The 18,218-nt window shown below is 39.0% G+C and overlaps 1 protein-coding gene across 1 annotated transcript; it reads right to left on the reverse strand.

The window, feature by feature from the left end:
• Nucleotides 1–4,204: 4,204 nt before the first annotated feature.
• Nucleotides 4,205–6,092, reverse strand: LOC122208815 (zinc finger protein 883-like). Its single transcript, XM_042920271.1, is given in 2 exon segments — nt 4,205–4,412; nt 4,414–6,092. Coding segments are annotated over 2 exon segments (1,887 nt in total).
• Between the last annotated feature and the right edge of the window lie 12,126 nt (nt 6,093–18,218).

Consider the following 18,218-nt stretch of genomic DNA (forward strand, 5'->3'; position numbering starts at 1 on the left):
TCCAAGGGGGCTTGATTGGGTCCATGAAGTCCATCAGAGATCCTTATAGCTGTCTCCTCATTTATGAATTGATTTCAGTCTTTCTCAGCTATGATATTCTAGTCAAAGTCTTAGTTACCTAAGTGTTTCCAAGTATGTCTTGTCACACGGAGGAAAGACTCTTATTGAAATTATGCAAGCTATGTATTAGAATAAACCTTAAGAATAGGCACCAAGATTTTCTGAGATCTGGAAGAACCAGGTAGGAAGAAGAGATAAATGTTTCCATTTGTTTGCCAAGTTATATTCTGTGCACTTGCTGAAGTCAGTTAACCTAAGAGGAAAAGGTTCCTCAATCAGTAAACAACAAAACACTTCCCAGAGGGTTTTCTTTATCTTCCAGGTGGTTAACATACAGTGTAACATTAGTTTCCTGTGGACAATATACTGACTCAACAATTCCATAGAACACCCAGGTCTCAACTCACAAGGGACCTCATTATTCCCCATCACTTATTTAACCCATCTGCCTACCCATTTCCACTCTGGTAACCATCAGTTTGCTCTCTATAGTTAAGCGTCTTTTTCTTGGTCTGCCTCTCCCTTTTGTTATTTTTCTTTCCCATTGCTCTCTTGTTTTGTTTCTTGATTTCCACATGTGAGTGAAATCATATAGGATTTGTCTTTCTCTGACTGTTTCACTTAGAATAACACTCTGTAACACCACCCATTCATACAAAAGGCAAGATTTCTGGGGTGCCTGGGTGGCTCAGTTGGTTGAGCTTCCGACTTCAGCTCAGGTCATGGTCTCACAGTTCGTGAGTTCGAGCCCCATGTCAGGCTCTGTGCTAACAAACAGCTCAGAGCCTGGAGCTTTTTTCGGATTCTGTATCTCTCTCTCTCTCTCTGCCCCTCCCCTGCTCATGCTCTGCCTCTCTGTGTCTCTCAAAAATAAATAAATGTTAAAAAAATGGCAAGATTTCATACCTTTTTATGCCTACTAACATTCACATACACATCAAATATTTGTTCATTTAGTCAGTGAACAGTTGTGCTAGACTGTTGGAATCAGAGACGCTCACTGCCTGTCACTGTTGAACTGCTGCTCCAACAAATCTGGGCCATGGACAGAGCAAGAGTACAGGCCTATACTCATCATGGGGCTGACTGACAACAGGAAGGTCCCTCACAACAATGAATTGTCTTTCCTGAAAGGTCACCCATCTACACTGGATCTCACTTTCATTGGAGTTATATCCTGGGATATTAGTGCTTGAACAACCACAGCACATGTCCTGCTGATTCCATTACAATGTCCAGAAGTCTTCTTCATCTCCAAAATCAACTCTGCCATGTGACATTTTAAAGCTATGCCCAAAACGTTTGCATCATCTAATACCCCTCCTTCATCCACTGCCTCTGATCTAGGCTTGGGCAAACCAGTAATCATTGTCATCTGACAGCTTCTGGGCCTCAGTAAGACAAAGGAATTCAGTGCAATCATGGAGACAAAGGAGGACACCCCCAATCTTCAGAAACCCACCACTTTTGCCAATTCCTTATCTCCATGACACTTATTCATCCAATGACACCAGCAAGAGCTGCCTAGGACCCTGGGTGACTAAAGGGAACTACCTCCAGGTACTTCCCTGCGTTGGAAAGAGTCCTTCACATTTTCTTTTCATAGGTCTTATAGTTCTCTCTGAGGATGATGGCTTCATCATGTTTTACTTATATTCCCATCCCACATTCCAGCGCTACAGGTCTGAATATCCACGGCCTTACATCTCTCTCATCTCAACTAAGCAGCTAGTGAGGACACTCTCACCACAACACAGGCACAGAAGAATGTTTGTGATGTCTACAAATCTGGCACCAAAGATGAACAAACACAGCAGTGGAGATATGGAGACAACTGGGAAATAAAACAAGTAGAAGTTATGTTTCTATACGCATTCTCAGTTATGCAACCTGGGACAGGTGTTTCCTCCACGCACAGAATCCACTATGCTAAATCTTTACCTTGTCTCATCTGGGGCTTCATTATCACTACTATTGGAATTTGTTTCTCCTACTTATGGGGTATTTATTACACACCCAGTACTAGCATATGTGCATGTTTGCTTCATATGCACATGAAAACAACACCCACCCCCCAATGACTGGGGGCACATAGCTGTCTTAGCTGCCATGATGGCATGCTTTAGATCCTCTGGCTAAGTCCAGATTTCGCCATTCAAACTATAGCAGGTTTAAGCAAGCTCTGACCTTCTGTAAGGGACACAGAGGGGAAAGCACTGGGAGAAAGGAGACCCTGTTTGTCACAGGGGAAGATTAAAACTGTCTTATCAAAAGTTACATTATCTTGTGAGCCTGTAGGGTGTTGTCTAGGGAATGTACTAGTGAGAGGGGCTGGTGTCAGTCAAGGCCCAGTAAAACTCCTGGCTAGGGGCACCTGGATGCCTCAGTAGGTTAAGCATGTAGCTCTTGATCCCATAGTTAATGGGTCTGAAGCCTGTGTCTGGCTGTGTGCTGACAGCAGAGTTGCTTGGGATTCTCTCCCCACTACTTCGCCCCTCCCATGCTTATGCTCTGTCTCAGAATAAATAAACTTAAAAACAAATGGACTGGCTGTGCAAAATGAATGCCAAATAGCGTTTCACGGGGGACCTTAGGTAAAAGGTCAGCAGTACCCCTCTAGACTCCATAATATATCCATAATAATATCACAGTATTCACAAAGAGGAGAAAATGGTATCATGGATAAACGAGGGGAAAAATAATGGCATATTATGTAAATCCTAAGGCCGCAGAGAAAACGGATTACTGGGTATGTTATGCCGTTGTGTTAGGAAAAGAGTTATAGATTCCATCAGTTACCTACAGCCTTAAATACAAGAGGATGTGGTAACATTGTTGGTTGGATCACACTTCATTCATTACACATCCATGTTAACACATTAAGAACAATTATGTTTTATTAATTAAAATATATTAAGTTCACACAGACCGATTTATGCATTTCAAATCCACTCAACAAATCGTTCAAAATATAGAATACAAGTGGTAAAAAAGCATTCATGTGTTGATGTAATGACAGGGGAGTAGTGATTTCCATAAATATCAGGCCGGAGGTAATTGTTGAGAGATGTGGATGTACAATTTATGCCATTTGGGGGAAGAGTTAGCTAGGCTCTGGCTGCCATCTGTGAAGATGTCTTCATTGCAGCCACATCAACTCATGTGCTCTGACTATTGCTGTTATAAAGATCTATCAGTGCACTGGACTGCCACCTCTTTTGCCTTTAAGACCTTATCGTAAAACATTTTCTTTCTAATATTCAGGAAGTTTTTAGAATTAATAAATGGACAATGGTGTTCTCAACACCTGTCTCATGACAACTTACATCAGTGGTATAACCACAAACAGCATCTCCATTTAGATTTGCTTCAGATGTTGTGCATCAAACTATCCTTTATCTTCTGTGGAAAATTAGACATGCCTGGGTCCCATCTAATAAAGAAGGGCATCTCATACTTTTGATTCAACAAGTCATCCACATGGTTTCACACATCCACCAGGAATAAATGAATCTTCCGAAGGGATTTGAGAGTAGGAAACATTAATATTTGCTAGTCACAAATCCCAAAGAGGGTCAATGTAAGCAAAAAAACCCAAAAAACAAAAAACAAAACAAAGCACATTTTGATATTAATTATACCTATTCAAAAACCGATCCACTAGATCTTTAGGACCAGAATAGCATATTTGTTTTCTAAGTGTCTAACTCTGTGTTATTCCTTATAAGTATTTTGAAGGAATGTCTGAATGAAATGACTGATATACTCCTTTCTACTTGATTTCTGTAACATGATTCACATTTGATGTTCAATGAAATACTTTTGTAAATCTATCTTTCCAGTTACTTTCTTATATGCATCTCTTGTGTTTCCTAAAGTGTATATTTAAAATGAGGGTCTTCATTCATTACATTTCTAGGGTTTGCATCTAGGGTGCATTTTGTGATATCGAACAAAAGTTGAGTTCCAGGTAAAGGCATGGCCACTTTCCATTTCACACTTTGGCTCCTATGTGATAACTAGAATGTGGAGTAAGTTGGGACTTGCAGGGAGAGCTTGCACATTCTTTACATTTGTACAGTTACTCTCTAATAGGAATTCTCTGATGTCCCGTAAGGGCTGGGCACCACTTACAGGCACTGACTTACATTCTTTTTACATTATCAGGTTTCTCTCCAGTGTGAATTCTGTGATGTCGAGTAAGGATTGAGGGCTGGGTAAAGAACTTGCCACATTCTTTACATTGGTAATGTTTCTCTCCAGCATGAATTCTGAGATGTTGAATAAGGTTTGAGCGCGTGGTAAAGGCCTTGCCACATTCTTTACATTGGTAATGTTTCTCTCCAGCATGATCTGAGATGTTGAATAAGGCATGAATGCAAGCTAAAGGCCTTGCCACATTCTTTACACTGGTGAGGTTTCTCTCCAGTGTGAATTCTCAGATGTTGAAAAAGGTGCAAGTGCCTGGTAAAGGCCTTGCCACATTCCTTACATTGGTGAGGTTTCTCTCCACTATGAATTCTGAGATGTCGAATAAGATTTGAGTACCTGGTAAAGGCCTTGCCACATTCCTTGCATTTGTAAGGTTTCTCTCCAGTATGAATTCTGAGATGGCGAGTAAGGTTTGAGTGCTGGGTAAAGGCCTTGCCACATTCCTTACATTTGTAAGGTTTCTCTCCAGTATGAATTCTCAGATGGCGAGTAAGGTTTGAGTGCTCGGTAAAGGTCTTGCCACATTCTTTACATTGGTGAGGTTTCTCTCTAGTGTGAATTCTGTGATGGTGAATAAGGACTGAGTGGTAGCTAAAGGCCTTGCCACACTCTTTACACTGGTGAGGTTTCTCTGCAGTGTGAATTCTGAGATGTTGAATAAGGTGTGAGTGCCTGGTAAAGGCCTTGCCACATTCCTTACATTGGTGAGGTTTCTCTCCACTATGAATTCTGTAATGTCGAGTGAGGTCTGAGGGTCCTTTAAAGGCCTTGCCACATTCCTTACATTTGTAAGGTTTCTCTCCACTATGAATTCTGAGATGTCGAATAAGATTTGAGTACCTGGTAAAGGCCTTGCCACATTCCTTGCATTTGTAAGGTTTCTCTCCAGTATGAATTCTGAGATGTCGAGTAAGGATTGAGTGCTGGGTAAAGGCCTTGCCACATTCCTTACATTTGTAAGGTTTCTCTCCAGTATGAATTCTCAGATGACGAGTAAGGTTTGAGTGCTCGGTAAAGGTCTTGCCACATTCTTTACATTGGTGAGGTTTTTCTCCAGTGTGAATTCTGTGATGGTGAATAAGGACTGAGTGGTAGCTAAAGGCCTTGCCACATTCTTTACATTGGTAAGGTTTCTCTCCACTATGAATTCTGTGGTGTTGAGTAAGGTGTGAGTGCTGGCCAAAGACCTTGCCACATTCTCCACATTGGTAAGGTTTCTCTCCAGTATGAACTCTATGATGTCGAATAAGGTTTGAGTGCTGGCTAAAGGCCTTATCACAATATTTACATTGGTAAGGTTTCTCCCCAGTGTGAATTCGTAGATGTTGAGTAAGGGTTGAGCGCTGGGTAAAGGCCTTGCCACATTCTTTACATTGGTAAGGGGTCTCTCCAGTATGGATGCTCTGATGTCTAGGAAGGTAGGAGTGCCTCCTAAAAGCTTTGCCACATTGTTGACATTTGTGATGTCCCACTCTGATACGGATTTGCCTGTGTTTATTTAGTGATGAGTAGTCCTTAAAGGTTTTACCACATTCTTCACATTTGTACAATTTCGTTCCAGCATGCATTCGCTGATGTTGAGATAGTGCCGAGTGCCAATGAAAGACTATGTCACAGTCCTTGCAAGTGTACCTTTTCTCTCCAGGACCAATTGTCCTATGTGCATTTAGTCTTTGTGACTGACTCAACACACTTCCAGATTTATTACAAATGTATGTGTTTTTTCCCACACAAATTGTCTGATGATCACCAACACTGGAGGACTCCTTCAGATCTTTCCCACATGCATTATATTTATAAAGATTTTCTTTTATAGGCATACTCTTCTGTATAATATGTTTAGATCTTTGAGACAAAACTTCCTTACCTTTATCACATTCAAAATGGTTATCTGGCAAATGAGTACGTAGACATTTGTTAACAATTGAGCCCTGGTTAAATGTTTTCTCAGATGCAGTGCAAGGAACAATTCTATGTCCATTGAAAATACTCTCGTAGGTTTGTAGGGTTGACTTCTTTGTGACGTGCCCCTCAAATTGACACCCCTTAACAATTTCTTCTTCATTTTTAAATTTATGATTTTCAGAAACAGTTGTCTGAAAGGTCAATCCGATCCTATTTTCAAATTGGTTCAAATACTTATTTTCCACCCGAATGAGGTAACTTTCCACATTTTCCAAATTTTCTTTCGACAAATATTTATGTTTGAATCTTTGACTTGAGTTTTTGGTGACGGAAACACACTGCTTTGTAGAAGTAGCTAACTTAAAAGGGGAGGGTTTGCAAAATACTCTATATCCTTCAGCATATGGGTCAGTGAGATTCTTCCTATGGGCAGATGTCTCCGTTTGGAAATGTCCGTCATATGTTTGATGCCCTTCACTCTCCCCATCGTTGTCACAATCTATTATTAAGTGTAAATTCTCAAGGGTACTATGTTCACCCATTGACACTTTTTGGAGAGAAGGTTCTAAGCACGGCTTTGGCAGGAAATTCTGGGTGCATTGTGAAGATACAGCTGAAAGAGATCAAATAACAGAAGAGTAAAATCATCCCACTTACTACTCTCAGATGACTTCTATTATGTAACCTTAGAATCAATCAGAAAACATCGACTAAATGTTTGAGAAGGAATCATCAGGACTTCATTCCTTCACGGACACATAAAGTTGCATGCAACATACTGACCATATGTCCTAATAGATAATTCTGTAGTACTGTCATGCTATCGTAGAAATCATTTTCTTATACCTTGAATGATCAGGAAAACTACCACATGAGCCCAAAATCACCACAGAAGGAAACTTAAACATAAAACTGAAATCAACAAAATAGCATACAGTAAAACTAAGACCATAGCAACCAGAGGAAGCATTGGCTTTGAGAAAAAATGAACAAAATTGATAGACCTTTCAATCAAGTCAGAATGAAAGAGAAACGACCAACTAAAGCAGCAGTGAAGTGAAAGCAGACATGTTATCACTGATACTGTTGAAATAAAATGAATAAAAGAGGCAACAATGGATAATTATATGCCCACAAACTGATACCAACAGAGGATAATGAATTCAAATAAGGTATAACCACCTATACTCCATCATGAAAACAACAAAAAAAAATCACTACTGCTGAGTAGTAAGTAGATTCAAAGAGTAATTTAAACAAATACAAACAAAAAAACAAACTAACTCTAAACAAGGAAAGCTGTTATGTCCGATAAATTCAGTGGATCATTTAAACAGGCATTTCACGAGAAAGTACTTAAAATCTCCTCTAGTATTTCCAAGGAGTGAAGATAAGGGAAAATATGAAAATACTCTCTGTGGTACCAGCATTACCAGGTTACAAATGAAAGGAATAACTATTTTAAAGAAGGCTACAAACTCCTAAAAATCTTATCTCTGTTCACAGATGACACGATCTATAGAAAACCCTAAAGGATCCTTATTTTTATTTTGTATTATTTTGGTCATCGCTTGAGTTATTTCTGCTAGGTTTTCTACTGCTTTCGAGTTTTCTATTTTTTAATGCCATAAATGCTTCAGTTAAGGAAAACATTGAAATTAACAACATTACACCAAAAGGAACTAGAAAAGGAAGTCTGTTAGCTGAAATTTAGTAGAGGAAGAAGTTACAAAGCAAAATCTGAAAATATTTTATTTAGAAAGAAAAATCAGAAATAAATGAAATAGAGACCAGAATAAAAAATAACATAACATTGAAAGTAATGCCCAGTGTAACAAGAAAAATAACAAAATTGGTAATGCTTCAACTAGATATACAATGATATCCTAACAAATCAAATAACTTAGAAAAGAAATCCACTGGGGAGCAGTGGAAAACAACCTGTTTCTTTTCTAAGAAAACAACCTGCAGGTGTCTCTATGTCTAAATGAGTCCTTAGAGGCAGCATATAGTTTTTTATTTTTTTGTTTTTATCTATTTTGATATTCCTGGATCTGGAGGTCTGTTTTCTTCCAGGATTATGGAAGATTTCTGCTAATATTTCTTAAAATAAAGTACTTCCCCCCCCCTTTTCTCTCCCTTTTGCTTCTGAGACTCCTATCATGCAAATATTATTACATTTGATGGAGTCTCTGAGTTCCCCGAGTCAATACTGTTGCATGATTCTTCTCCTGTCTTTTGCTTAGAGTCATTATTTTTCTTCATTTTTTTCTTCTTCTAGGTGACAAAGTCATTCCTCTGGTACTTCCAGCCTGCTGTTCACTGCTAAGCCTGTTTCCAATCTTTTCCTTTTCTTTATTTAAAAAAAAAACTGTTTATTTTTTCCGAGAGATACAGAGACTGAAGGCACAAGAGAGGCAGAGCAAGAGGGAGAGAAAATCCCTATCAGACTCCAGAGGCAGTCACTGCAGAGAACAAGTTGGGGTTCTGTCTCTCAAACTGTGACATCATGACCTAAGCCAAAATCAAGAGTTGGATGCTTAATTCAAGGACCCACCCAAGTGTCCCTCAATCTCATTCATTGCACTGTTCTCTGTTTGATTCTTTTTTAGCTGTTTTAGCTCCCTGGTAAGGTTCTCACTATTCTTTTTTCAACCCAGAGAGTATCCTTATGAATATTGCCTTCAATTCTCCATCATGCATGTTACTTACAACCATTTCACTTAAATCTCTCTTCATGGCCATATCTTCTTCTTTGACTTTGGATAAATTCTTCCACTTTGGCATTTTGTCTAAGGCCCTGCCTTCCTCTGTATGTTAGAAAAGACAGTTATGTCTCCCATAGACCATTTAGACAGCGGCCTGTAGATGCTCTCCTTGATTGCTATGGACAGTGTAGGGTCCCTGGCCTGAACATGGTAAGTCATAGCTAGATGCACTGCAGTCTGCTTGTGAATTGAGACCTGACATCAACTCCACCAGAACTGAGGCCCTCCAGAACTGTTTGGTCAGGAAATGAGGTGTGGGCAGCAACTTGTCCAGGTCTCTTGGGGCAGGGACCGACCTTGCTGAGAATGAGGCAGGCTTGACAGAGAAGGGCAGGCCCACCAGAGCATAGGGAGGTGGGAGCTTGGAGTAAGGTAGGCAGACATCCAGAGTCTCTACTGAGTTACTTCCCTCGGGTGGCTCTGTGTTTATGCTGAGGGGCAGGGGAGAGAAGGGGCTCCAGATAGAACGTTTTTGACCTCAAAACTGACATTGAGGGTGTAGTTTTGTGAGATTTCTCAACATCACTAGAGGCAGAAAAAGACAGAGAACTGACAGAAGTCTGTTCCAAGATAATAATGAGGTTAGTCCATGTGAAGAAATGATTTGTTCAAGCCAATGAAAAGAAAGCATGCTCAAACATTTTCAGAATACACTGAAATTTGTAGCCATGTTGGGGAAAGACAAAGAATAGAAATCTATGTCTGTACGCAAACCACACAACAGGTATTTTTAATACATTTCTGATTGGAATCGTAAAGATAATGATATGTTTGGAAAAAGAAAAAGATTTGTGCCTGTGGTTTCAATATTAGAGAAGATTTCTAAAACATATTAAAAAAACCCACTAGCCATGAAAAAGAATTATAGAGGACCAACATTTATGTTTCTTGTTCTCAGTGGATCATAGAGATGTGATCCATTTGTGAAATTCTACTGAAGTGTTCCCTTATGATCTGTACATGTGATTTCACTTAAAAAGAAAAAACTCATCAAAAAATAGTAGTCAATAGATAAGTATCAGTGTACATATAGTAACAAATTGAAATTAAATGTAGAAAGTAATGTCACACAGTGACTAGATTTTAAAAGCATGCTTCAAAAAAAAAGTATGTTTTAATTTCTACCTAAAGTAATATGTTACTGAGTATACAATGTCCAGAGAAATAGAATGAAATTTAGAACTATTTTCTGAATATGAATACAGGGAAACACAGGAAACAAAAAATAGGTAAGGTATCTGGAAAAAACAAACGTGGTAAATCCAAACCACAATATCTTCATTAGAATTCTAAACGTAAGTAAACAATATGTTCCTGGCAGCTAAAATTTGCTTAAAGATAGTCCATTGAAATTTTCCTAGAACTATACCTACAAGAAGACGATAACAATAGGAAAAGAAGCAAAAGACAACAACCATGCAGTCATAACCAGTCAAACAAGCAACAAAGCAATATATCATATAGAATAATCTTTAAAAGGAAGGGCTTTGGTGGCTCCTGGGTGGCTCAGTCGGTTGAGCGTCCGAATTCAGCTCAGGTCATAACCTCATGGTTTGTGGGTTCAAGCCCCGCGTTGGGCTCTGTGCTGACAGCTTGGAGCCTTGAGCCTGCTTCAGATTCTGTGTCTCCTTCTCTCTCTGCCCCTCCTCCACTTATGCTCTATCTCTCACTGTCTCTCAGAAATAAATAAATGTAAAAAAAAAATTTAATGAAAAAAAAGGAAGGACTTTGCCACTGTATTAACAGTGTTATTTTTCAATATCAAGTTACACTATTTTACTATTCTACTCCATGGATAAACAATCTTAGTGTGTGTGTGTGCATATTTACACACACATGTACACTTGTATTAACCATACAAATATAAATACATGTATATAGGGAAACCTTTCTTAGCTCATGAGACATAAAAACATTCATCATAAAGGAGTGACATCACAAAAATAGTGACAGAGGTAATTTCCACTCAGTACTTCTCAGAGTAAGCTCAACTGGCAACTATTCACATGAGACATCACTGGGGAAATCTCAATACCCCCAAATAACAGGTATTGAAAAGGAATTCTTGTCCTTCTGTTGAGCCAATGTGAAATGTGGGTAGAACATGCTACCCTACTTTATCTTATTGGTTTCTACAATTGATAGATATCCTCTTCCCACTCAGGTCCGAAAGGGTGTAAGGACAGCCCAGGCTGTGAAACATCATAGCGTCATCTAGCCTAAAAACTGGGTAGGCTGTTTAGAGCAGAAATATGCTCAGTGCTGGTGACTGGTGACCAGCTTCCCAAGCAATCAGTGCTCTGCACACAGTTCGGAGCACAGACTTGACTCACAACAGGGCTGAGTGGATGTGAGGAAGGTCTCTGCCAGCTGTGGGTCAGGATCCCTGGAAGAACACCCATCAACACTGGATCAGACCTATGTTGGGCTTATATTCCTGTGATGCCAGTGCTTTGAGGAACTACCCACATGCCTTGTTGGTTCTAACTGTTAGTGTCCAGCAGCCTTCTTCCTCTTCAACACCATCTCTGGCATGTGACATCTTCAAGCTATGCCCACAACGTTCTCCTCTCCATCAACCTCCACAAAACTGGGCCTGGGAAAGGACAGACACCTATGGCATCCAACATCATCTTGTCCACAGTACCACTAGACAATTTAATCAATCATGAGAAAAGGATCTGACTCAATCCCAGAAAACCACCACGTTGATTCACAAGTCCCCATCTCTGTCACATTTGTTCATCACAAGAAGTTTTCAAAGACCTTGCAGTGACCACAGGGAGCTTCTTGTCAGAGCTTTCATCACATTTCAGGAGTTTCTCATACTTGCTTTTAGTAGGAACTATCTTCCTCTCAAAGTATATTATCCTCATGTTTTATCTGTCCTCATAATTCTCTCCATTCTAAGTGCCTGAAGGAATCCTGTGTACAATTGATGTTTTTTTTTCCTGTTCCTTCCATTGAAGTGGTGTCAACAATGTATTGCGATATTAGAAATGGCTCAGTTGATTCAACTACCAACCATTTCTTTTATATTAAAAAATTCTAGGAACGCCTGGATGGTACAGTCAGTTTAGCATCTGACTTCAGCTCAAGTCATGATCTCACGGTTTATGAGCTTGAGCCCCGTGCATCAGGCTCTGTGCTGACAGTGCAGATCCTGCTTGGGGTTCTCTCACTTTCCCTCTCTGTCCCTTCACCATTCTCTCTCTCTCGCTCTCTCTGATAATTAAGCATACTTTTTAAAAATTTAAAAATTCTAAGCTACTAAAAACCAAGAAGAGCCAGCATGGCTTTTGTGGGAGGGGGCAGTCTCCCTAACTGAGGAAAGAACAATCGTGATGGCTACATCACTGGAATGGAGATGAGGAGACAGAAGAACTGGAGAGGATTTGGAAAGAAAACGAGTAAAATTTACCCTTCTATAATTCAGAGTCACTCGTGGAGCCTAGAACAGATGTCCTTCCCCACATGAAGAATTCATGCCAATGCTTCAGCCTGGATGTTTTTTATCTCTTATCTTGAGCTGCATCATCACTCTTAATAGAATACTGTTTTCTTCCTACAGTTAGAACATCTACTAAACTCTCAGCACTGTCCATGTTCCTTTCAAATAAATTTGAAAACAACCCATGACTCACGGTTCTCCAAGTTTTCACCTCAGCAAATTCTTCCACTAAAGGGAGTAACTTGGATGAGGTCACTCTTGAGAAGGGAAAAGAATAGTATCTAAAGAAGTTTTACTCAGTGTTCTTCTCCAATCGAGAAGGAAGGAAATGTACCAAATAAACTACATGGAATTTAATATACTCCCTGTAGAATTACTGCCATATTCAAATAACATTTGAACACCATGTCATTTCATGCAAACTAATCTTAAAATCACTGCACAAGTCATAGAAGCAACAGTTTATAAACTTTGGAACATGGCAACAGAGTACATCCTACATGAGTGATAGCCAGGCAGGCACGACAGGATTTGCATGGGGAGATTCTCACACCAAGATGCACAGAGATATAGGACACATACAGCCAATACAAACAATGTAGAGAAGTATTCCCTTTTTTTTTTTTAAATTCGTAACATTTTTGGTTGTAAGGAAATCATCAATTTTGAGATTTTGAATATCCTCATTTGAACAAATATTCCCATTCCTTCTTAAGATCTATATTTGGGTACACACATATGCACACGTCTACTTCCTCCTAATTAGTACTGTTATTCCAAAATCATTCTTTAACTTAATATAACATATTGCATTCTGTGCCTATCAAAACCATAAAAATCTGTGTTCCACATGGTCACAGAAACCGCAGAAGGAAAAAAAACTAAACTAAACACATAGGTTAAGACTTTAAATAGTGATTGAGTTCGGTAGAGAGGTCTTATATTTGTAGTAACTTTGTTCGGTTAGTAGGTGTTAGGTAGAACCAGTGTGCATCATTCCGTGGGCCAAGGATCAATAAAGAGAAATAAATGACTACTCATAGGCCATGGAGTATGCATATAACATGTCATGGGGGGCAAGATGTAGAGGTCAAGGATGAGCCCAGGCAGAGGGAATGGCAGGAATTGGGACATGTGTCTTTTTTGGAGTGCGTGGTTGGACAGCTGTGGAGCTCCTGGGCTAAGTCTAGAATGCACAATTCACATCAAAATGAGTGGAGAATGGCAGACGCTCTCTGCAGGGGCCTTCTCTAAAGGATGTGACAGGCAAATATACTGAGAGTGGGCACTCTTACACAAATGATGATTGGGGAACTCCTATCAGGAACCTCTGTTTGCTTGTGACTGTGGGGCTATTATTTACTGAGTTTGCTATTGGGTGAAGCTAGAGTCAGTTGAAATCCCTGTAGTCAGTCTGTTTATACAAAATGGACTGCAAGGCAGCAGTATCAGGAAATTGTTCAGCTACATTCTCAATAATACTCCTATAGCATCCTTATTAAAAGCACCTAATGCCCCAGCACTTAAAAAAGGAAGAAAAGATATAATATGTAAACTTTGGGAAAATTAAGTTCAACGAATTTGAGGTTTAAGTCCACTGGAAAAAAAAATTATTAGTGATAGCACCGCACTGCTTAAACAAGTACAAGTGACCCATAAATAAGGCAGGGGTTTGGTGTACCCACCACCCATGCAGTTGAAAATCTGTGTACAAGTTTGACTCCCCAACACGTCATTTTAATAGCCTACTACTGACAAGAAAAGCAGTCAATTAAAATATACTTTGTATGTTATAGGTGTTTATTATGGTATTCTTACCACCAAGGAAGCCCAAGAAAAGAAAACATTAAGACAATTCAAAGGAAGAGAAGTTATATTTACAGTACTGTACTATAAATAAATCTGCCTATAAGTTGGACCCACACAGCTCAAACTCATCTTGTACAAGAGTCAAGCGTACCTTGTGTTCCTGTTTACCTGCAACCTTGATGAAGATGGGGCAGGCTAAGGTTGCATTAGGATATCACTTCTTTCAGTATAAATCCGTGTTAACATATTCAAATCCATTCAGGATGATTAATGAATATATATTAATTTCAAATAGACTCTTAACAAACCACTACAAAATCACTGTGTGATCCTTGGTCAAAATACACATTGAAATCTTTCAAGAACCACTATGTTTTTCTCTAATGTATTGATTTGTGAGTTGTACTTTCCATGTTGTTCAAACTAAGGCTAATTATTGAGTAAAAGTAGATCGACAATCATCTTTCACCCCTTTAGAGAAGAGTTAGCTATACTTTCCTCAGATATCCGTGAAAATATCTTGATTTCGGATACATAACTAATATTCTTGACTTGTAACAATTGCTATTATGACGATATACTCAGGTATTTATGAGCTACCACTGTATTTTTTCTACACACGAATTGGCAAAATATTTAAATTCAGAACGTTTCTCTGTCAAGCATTTTTTGCAAAACATGATGCCTTGAACACTTCTTGGTGGCTGATGTCACTCTTATATATCCATCACAAACAGCATCCGCATGTAAGATTCCTTCCTACGTAGGACATACCAGAGTCCTTAATCTTCCCAGGAAAAAATAGGTAAACATGAATTTCCTATCATAAAAGAGTCCCTCATGTCTGTGAGACAACACAAATCAAATCATTTTCCATGCACAGAAGCACTAAAGCCATAGCATGAGATGATTTATGGGTAAAATTAGTAATATATGCCATGTTAAATAAACCCTCAAATATGGACAATAGAAAAAAGGAGACAGACTGAGAATAATTGTCCTTCTCCAGACATCCATTCTGCCTTGATCCTTTCAGACATCTTAAAAATACACCTGACCATTCAATAGCATGCATGTAAACTGGGTGTGTCCATTTATACACAGGTTTTTAAAAATATAAACCCATTCACTACTGTAAATGTGTTTTCATTATAGTTTTCTTAATCTTTTGTTTTCTCAAGCTTCCTTAATTCTAACAATACCATTTATACCACAGACAACTAAGAATGGGATGATTGACTGGTAATGTTGTAGGTAAGCCTTGGGGTCAACAATAGGCTATTTCCATGGAATAGTAGGTATGGTTTTAAGTTCCGAGGACTCAAGAGATACTCAGATTTTCCATGATGGAGGGGTTAGTGCCCCTTATGCCTACACTGATGGAAGTGATATCCAGGTTTCAACTTTGGATTTTCCTTTCCATAAACACTCTGATTTAGAATCATGTCTGAAAAGTGGTATTGACTTACTGCTTCCTGGGGTGAATTCTCTCATTTTATTTAGATTTGCCTTTTCATTCCATACTTTGCCAAATGTCTACATCTTAGTAAAGTTTTTATCCTTTATAAAGGCTTTGGTTTTTCCTGAAGTGTATATTAAAACCCAAAATACTTCCTCATTCATTATATTTCTAAGGTTTCTATCCAGTATGTTTTCTCTGATGCTGAGGAAGGGTTCAGTTCCATGGAAAGAGGTTGTCAATATTCTTGACATTTGTAAGTTACCTCCCCAGGATGTATTATCTCATTTTGAACAGTTTTGCTTACAAACTAAATGCTTCACCACATTCTTTACATTTGTAGGGTTTCACTCAGTGTACTCTCGCTGATGTTCAGAAATTTTGTATTTGGGCTTAACAACTTTGCCGGGCGTGTGTGTGTGTTTATATATACTTAAATACATTTATTTAGGGTTCTCCCCAGTATGTACCTCCTTAGGTAGAAGCGTAATGAGTGGTAAAGACTTTGCCTCATTGTATAAATTTGTTAGATTTCTTCCCATTATGAAATACATCTCTGCTGTTGAGTGAGTTTTGAAGACTAGCTAAAAGCTGTCCAGAGTGATTATATTTGTAAGTCTTCTCTCCAGTGTGGATACAATCATGTACAATCAGATTTAAGCTTACATAGAAGACTTTTCCACATTTCTTAATCTTATACTGGTTTTCTGGAGATGGAATTCTCTCCTGTGTACTAACATTTCACCCTGGATTCATGTTTCTCCCACACTCAGTGCCTTGGTACCTTCTATCTCCACTATAAACACACAGTAATTACAGAAGCTAGAGGGCTCAACTCAAGGCCTTCCTAAGATCACAGCACATAAATACCTGTTCCAAATTAAGTCTTACATTGTAACTATTGAACGGTGATGTGTGGATTAAACCCTCCTGTGTTTATCAAAATCAGAGCCTTGGGAACAGGGGGATTACGTGTTGGTGGAAGTATAATGAACCCTCCAAATGGGGCTTCTCAAATCAATCACATTTAGAATTTTTATCTTCCTTTCCAAATGCCTAACTCTCAGAATATTTCAGGGAATGGCTAATCCAACTTTATATTTGAAATACTTCCAGTGACTATTTTCAGTATGGACGAGATGACTTTTCAGCATTTCGAAACGTCCTTCCAGAGAATATGTTTGTTTAAAAATGGATTTTTGACTACTGCTTCAAAGACACTGTTCTGCAAATAACTGACTTAAGGTGGGGTTTTCCCCAGAAGGTTTTCTATCCTTGATCTCTTCTAGCAGTAGCATTTCATTACGGATAATTGTTCCTGTTTGGTTATACCCATCATAGTAAACACTCTGCACTTCCCTGCACCCCATCACCTTGCCCATCATCCCTTAAGTATAAATAGTCAGGACCACAGTGTCCACTTCTTCCCATATCACTCTACCAAAGGACTCTTGTTGGTTTGTCTACCAACAAGCCTAGGGTGTTATGGAAAGATACAACTAAGAGATACAAAAGCAGTCATCACAGTTAGTACACTGACATGCATATATGTAAGTACGCTAATGTGCAAAAATACCCATGATAGGATACGACCAGCATGGAGAAATAGGAAGCACCAGGACTTTGCTCCTCCATGGAGACAAAAATAGACCAAAGGACCTTTTTGAGGGCTCCAGAAGCCCATTAGGAGAATACAGCACACACAGTCAAGTACAAATGAAGAAGAGTCACATGGACACTTGCCTACAACAGCTGCTCACCCTCCCTGACACTCTATGACAATACAGTGAGTAAAGTGTTCCCTCTGTTGAGGACAGAAACAAATGTATGTTCGACGATCTGGCTTCTTCGCTGTCCTGAGGGGTTCCCTTCTGTTATTCATGACATGGAAATCAGAAGGAATGAGAGCATCCTCTGGATACTCTGTGTTGGCTGCTCAGACAGAAGGTGAGCATTTGTTCAAACACGGGAGAGACTACAGAGCTGAAGACAAACCGAGACAGGAAGGTATCACGGGCTCTAAAAAGTAACCGCATTTCTAAACTTGGCAGTTACAGAAATTCAGACATGACAAATGCCCAGAACGTGTGTCACTGCCCCAACAATTACTCTATTTTGTGTTCCTCTTTACAAATCAAGTCCATCATCCAGGGCCCGGAGGCTTTTCTTTGTTTTGTTTTATGTTTTTATGGTTTGTTTGCGTTGTTTTTGTTTGTTTGTTAATTACCAATTGTCACCCAAAGATATCAAGGGATGCAAAGAAAGAGGAAATCACGTTCCAATTACAGGAACAAAATATATCTCCAAAACTGGTCCTAAGTTAATAAAGTAGTATTAATTGCCTGACAAGGAATTCAAAATAACCACCATAAAGATGCTCATGGAGGAAGAAGAAAAATAGGTAACTAAATGATAGCACGAAAACTATTCATGACCAAAATGTAAAGCCAAGGAAACAGAACATATCACCAACAATGAACAAGAAATTGGGAGATGAAGAGTACAATTGCTGAATTTAAAAATACACTAAGGGGTCAACAACAGACTTGATCAA

The sequence above is a fragment of the Panthera leo genome, chromosome E2, assembly GCF_018350215.1.
Source record: "Panthera leo isolate Ple1 chromosome E2, P.leo_Ple1_pat1.1, whole genome shotgun sequence".
Lineage (NCBI taxonomy): Eukaryota > Metazoa > Chordata > Mammalia > Carnivora > Felidae > Panthera > Panthera leo.